At 47.2% G+C, this 5,554-nt stretch overlaps 1 protein-coding gene across 1 annotated transcript; it reads left to right on the top strand.

Moving 5' to 3' along the window:
- The first annotated feature begins 3,412 nt into the window (after positions 1-3,412).
- Positions 3,413-4,516, top strand: LOC140190167 (C3a anaphylatoxin chemotactic receptor-like). The gene has a single exon (XM_072246677.1). The coding sequence runs from the start codon at positions 3,413-3,415 to the stop codon at positions 4,352-4,354; it is 942 nt and encodes a 313-aa protein (XP_072102778.1). The 3' UTR covers positions 4,355-4,516.
- Positions 4,517-5,554: the final 1,038 nt, after the last annotated feature.

Raw genomic sequence — 5,554 nt, forward strand, 5'->3', positions numbered from 1 at the left:
AAAAGCAGGTATACTAGTTTTACAGCAGTTAAAGTGAATTAGAGTCATGAGAGAGGAGCAGGCCAGAATTGATTGGAAAAGAACACTGGAAGGGATGATGGCAGAGCAGCAATGGCTGGAATTTCTGGAAACAATTCAGAAGGCAACACATGTACAGATCTCAAACAGGAAGAAGTATTCTACAGGCAAATTGAAACGATCATGACCAAGAAGAGGAGTTAAAACCAACATAAACCCAGATATGGGTTATATATTAGCTAGAATGGCTAGATATTTAGGGGATTAACAAGCTTTTAAATACCAACTGGAAAAACTAAAAAGATAATATAAAGCTCCAGATGGAATAGGAAGGTAAGCTCGCCAAAAATATTAAAGAGATACAAAATGTTTCTTTAGAGACGTAAATTGTGAAAGAGAAGCGAGAGAGGTGATACTGGACCGCTGTAATAAGGTGCTGGAGAGATACTACTGGGGGACACGGAAACGGCGGACCACCGGAACAACTATTTTACATCAGTGTTCATTGTGGGAGACACCAGCATGAAGTCTGTGAATTCACTATTCCTAGGGACAAAGTTTTGGGGAACCTCAAAGGTCTGAACGTAGATAGGTCACATGGACTAGAGGGGGTTAATTTCAGAAATTAACCACGTGGCCTCTTTATCTGCTTTACTTCTCGAAAATAAAAGGAAATGTTTTGTTCTTGAGAGCTTGCTGAGTAAAGTATTATCTCCTGATGTCAACACCTCAGTTTCCTCATATTGAGCTTCTTGGAACTTCAAACCCAAAGAATCTCTACCGAGGTGGACTAACTCATCTCGTCGGTGCATTCCGAATTAAGACCCTACTTTTGCTAAATCAGCATCCAAGTTCCGCATAAGACACAACTCCTCAATATATCTCGAGCACCCGAAGAAACCCACCGTCCAACTTAACGTCTGAGTGCAAGTATACAAAACTGCTGAGGACCGGGACACAGCCGGAGACTCTAGGGACAGGTGAGATGCATTTCCACCGGGTTTATATTAATTTGGAAATGTGGCGACTGATCAGGGAACATCGGCGTGGCTGTGTTCCGCAAGAAACCTTGTCTTCCTGCTTTCGGGAGGTTTTTCAGGAGATAACTCAGTTAGCCAATGAAGGCAGGGCAGTGGGTTTGGCAACATGCAGTTCAGTGAGGAGAACTTTAGAGATTACAGGGACTGGGCTTGTTTTCCATGCGGTCGAAGAACGCTGACGGATGACCTGACAAAATAAATTAAGATAACAGATACAGAGACAGTGTAGAAAGAATCGCTTCCCGTGGTAGAAGCAAAATTGAGAGGAAGGCTTATATTTATCCTGAGGAAAGGAGATTTAAGTCGAATATAAGGGATTTTTTTTAAGTTTGTTTTAATTCTCAAATTGATTTCGAGATACAGCGCGGTAACAAGCCCTTCCGGCCCTACGAGACCGCCCCGCCCAATTTCACCCATGTGATCAATTAACCTATTAGAATTTCCAGCCTTCTGGGCTTGAAAGGCTTATCATGTGAGGAAGGTGTTTTGGTCCTGGGCTTCTACTCACTGGAATTCAGAAGAATGAAACGGGACTTCGTTGAAACCTGTGGAATGTTGAAAGGCCTCGACACAGTCGATGTGGAGTAGATGTTTCCTATGTTGTGGGAGGCTAAGAGCAGCCGACACAGTCTCAGAAGGGAAGGCCGTCCTTTTAGAAGGGAGATTCTGATTAATTTCTGAAGCCAGAGAGTGGTGAATCTGTGAAATTCATTGCCACAGGGAACTCCATCTTTCGGTATTTTTAAGACAGAGGTGATTGATTCTTGATTGGTCAGGACATGCTCGGAAACATGGGGGAAGGCAAGAGGTTGGTGCTGAAAAGTAATATTGCGGAACGGACTCGATGAGCCAAATACTGCTAGTGGTAGAAGTCGTTTATAAGCTGATGAGAGGCAGAGATGGAGTAGTCAGACAGTATCTTTATTTTTCAAGTGTTGAAATGGCCAGTACCAGACGGCGTGCCTTTAAGGTGAGAGGGGGTAAGATCAAACGAGATGTGAAGGGTAAGTTACGTTTTCACAGAGAGCGGTGGGGGCCTGGAATACGCTGAAAGAGTGGTGGTGGAGGCAGATACATTGAGACTGTTCAGAGTCGCTTGAATGGGAACATGAATGTTAGGGAAATGGACATTTTGTCAGCAGTCGCGATTAGTTACGTTGGCCGTCTGAATACTAATTTAATTGGTTCGGTACAATATTGTGGACTATTCCTGTGCTGGGTGATTCTTTGTTCATGCAGGGCTCTGCAAAGCGTCCTGGGCACATTTCTGTAGTGAGGGTGACTTCGACTTTTGCACAGTATTGTATTTGTCAACGGAGACCGGAGAGCGTCGGGCGGAAGCAAAGGATGATGGGAATGGCGAAGGTGAAGCGGCTCGGGAGGGATGAGGGACAGGTACCAGAGAAGGAGTGCCAGGGACGGTGCTGGAGGCGGTTGCTGGCTCGGATGCAGACACGCGCGGACCTGGGACACCAGGGAAGGTCATTTGATTCTAAACTATTCGTTTAGTGATTATTACAGAATGACCCTCTGGTGCTTCCCGCTTCCTCCCATCTCCCTTCCACCTTTTCCCAAACGCGCTTCAATTCTCCCATTCTCCCATTCTCCCAGCCCCCTTACCACTCTCAGTCCACAGCAAAGACCCATGTCAGAATCTGCTCACTCACATACATCATGAAATTTGGTGACATTGCAATGCATCAAATTAATAAAGTAATTTTTAGTGATAGTAACCGGCCCAACGAGCCGCACTGCCCATCAACCTACCTGGTTAGCCACAGGGAAGTTCACAAAGGTCAATTAACCTAAGTACTAGAACGTTTTTGGAATGTGGGAGGAAAGCAGAGTACCCAGGGGAATCCCCCACGGTCACGGGAGTTAGTGTTAGTGGTGGTAGTCGCTTGATCGCTCGAGTCCAGTATGATGTTCTTCTAAGGGATTGTCATCCGTGGGTCCTCGACTGGCTGTAGAGGCCGATCCAGGATCCACATAACGGCAGTGTTCGGGGGCATTCCCTTAGTGGAGATCGGCTGTGCGGAACTTTGTCTAACTTGGGGAAGCTAATATACGGGCAGACATCACATGGTCGTTGACAGATCGGGGACATGCCGGGGTGACGGTGCGGTCAGGGTCCAGTGGCTTGGAATGCAAGACGACTGTGGTCTCTGCGCTGACGCAGACATCGGCCGCCTTGACGGCCGTTGTGGTGTGTCAGGCTTCTGTTCCATGTTACACCCCACCTCTACTCGCCTTCCTCTCCTTCCCTCTTCCCTCTCGCCTCTCCTCCTGAATTCGCAGTCTCTCCATTCTACACCCCTCTCACTTCCACAATATCTCCCCCACCAGATCCGACAATGTCGTCCAGTTCGACGCTCGCTGGGAGTCTCTCCTCCCACAATTCCACGGCCGATGGAAACAGAATGGAGTGGGGAGCACCTTCCGTCATATCAATGGTCATCTTCGCCCTTACCTTCCTACTGGGCGTTCTGGGCAACGGCGCAGTCATCTGGGTGACCGGCTTCAAGATGAAGAGTAACATCCACACGGTGTGTTTCCTGAACCTGGCTCTGGCTGACCTGATTTATTGCCTGAACCTTCCCTTCCGCATGTCCAACACCTCCCTGAGCTACTCTGGGCACAAAGCCTACTTTACCTGGAAGTTTTCTGGAACCTTGATGTTCCTCAACGCCGCCGCCAGCATATATCTGTTATGTCTGATCAGCATCTGCCGCTGCCTGGCTATTACTCGGCCCATTTGGTTCCAGCAACATCTGAGCCTCATATGGGTTCGTGCGGCCTGCTTCGGAATGTGGATCCTAGCCTTCGTCATGTGCCTGCCCGTCCTCCTGCTTCAGGATCTGGAGAAGGAATTGACCGTGTTAGAGCCAATTTGGTTTGTTTTCATCATCGGCCTTCCCTTTGTAATTATGATCACCTGCTACTGCCTGGTTGGCTGGAGGCTGCAAGGGGACAGGTTCTTCGAATATCCGAAACCTGTCCGCCTCATCATCACCGTTGTCGTCGCCTTTATGATCTGTTGGATCCCCAACACTGTCTGCGACCTCGTATCAACCTTCTCCACACCGATTCCCCGGGACTGGTCGTTATTCACTGTTGCCCTGGCCTCATTCAACAGCGCCCTCAACCCCCTTCTCTATGTCTTCGCTGGCCGCGAATTCCGCCAGGTCCTCAGGCGCTCCCTTCTCGCCTCGCTCCGTCTAGCTTTCGCCGAGCAGAGTCTAGAACTGGAGAGCCAGGCAGAAAACCGCAACCTCATCTCAAATACAAATGTCTGAGGGAGTTCCTCGTGGACAGACATCCAACCGATATCCCCTGACTACAAACACAGTGGACAGTCGGATGCAATTGTGGTCGGCAGTGGAGGCTTTGCTACACTCCTATTTTCATCTCTCAGAACGTAAAACATAGACCATTCGGCCTACAATGTACCGTATCAATTCAATCAGTCGATAAATGGCAATTAACCTCATCTCCTCTGCCTACACAATGGCGATATCCTTTCTTTTTACTTATTCTACCTATCTAAACATCGCTTAAAGATCTCTAACCTATCTGCTCTCACCACCATTCCAGGCAGCGTATTCCAGGCACACACCACTGTTTGTGTAATTAACTTGCCCCTCGCATTTCCTTTGGAATGACGCCCTCTCACTTTAAATGCACGTCCTCTGGTGTTACACATGTCAACCCTGAGAAGCATACTGAATATCCATGCCTTTCATGATCTTCTAAACCTCATCCCGCCACCCCAGTGAAAATAACCCAAGTGTGTTCAACCTCCCGTGTCGACGATGCTCTCTAATCCAGGCAGCATCCTGGTAAACCTCTGCACCCTCTGCAAAGCCTCGACATCTTTCCTGAAATGGGCGACCAGAACTGTATAAACCTCTTTCACCTAGTAGTCTCCATGTTCCTATGACCTCTCTGCTTACAAGTCATTTTCACCCTCAGAACAGGATGTATTTTTTCGCACCCTTCTCTGTAAACACTACAGACTGTCATACGTGTAAATCCCATTTAATCAGCAGTTTCTGAAATACTCTAAACAATCTGTCTGGCGTGAACTATCATCCGCGGTCAAAGTCACTTAGATCACATTTCTTCCCCATTCTGATGTTTGGTCTGAACAACAACTGAATCTCTTGACCATGTCTATATGTTATTATACATTGCGTTTCTGCCATATGATTGGCTGATTAGTTGTTTGCTTTGACGAGCAGGTATACAGGAGTCCATTATAAAGTGGCCTAATGAATTGTAAAGGTTCTCAATATCAAAATAATACCATAAAGAGCAGTAAATAGTAAAATCAAAATCAGATCCATATTTGGTGTTACCACCCTCTGCCTTTAAAGCTCCATCACTTCTCTTACTTCCACTGTCGTGTAGTTTTATAAGAGAATCAGCTGGTAGGTTGTCCCAAGCATCCTGGAGAACTTGCCACGGTCCTTCAGCACACCTTGGCTCTCTCGCTT

This window comes from Mobula birostris, chromosome 29 (assembly GCF_030028105.1).
Source record: "Mobula birostris isolate sMobBir1 chromosome 29, sMobBir1.hap1, whole genome shotgun sequence".
Classification (NCBI taxonomy): domain Eukaryota; kingdom Metazoa; phylum Chordata; class Chondrichthyes; order Myliobatiformes; family Myliobatidae; genus Mobula; species Mobula birostris.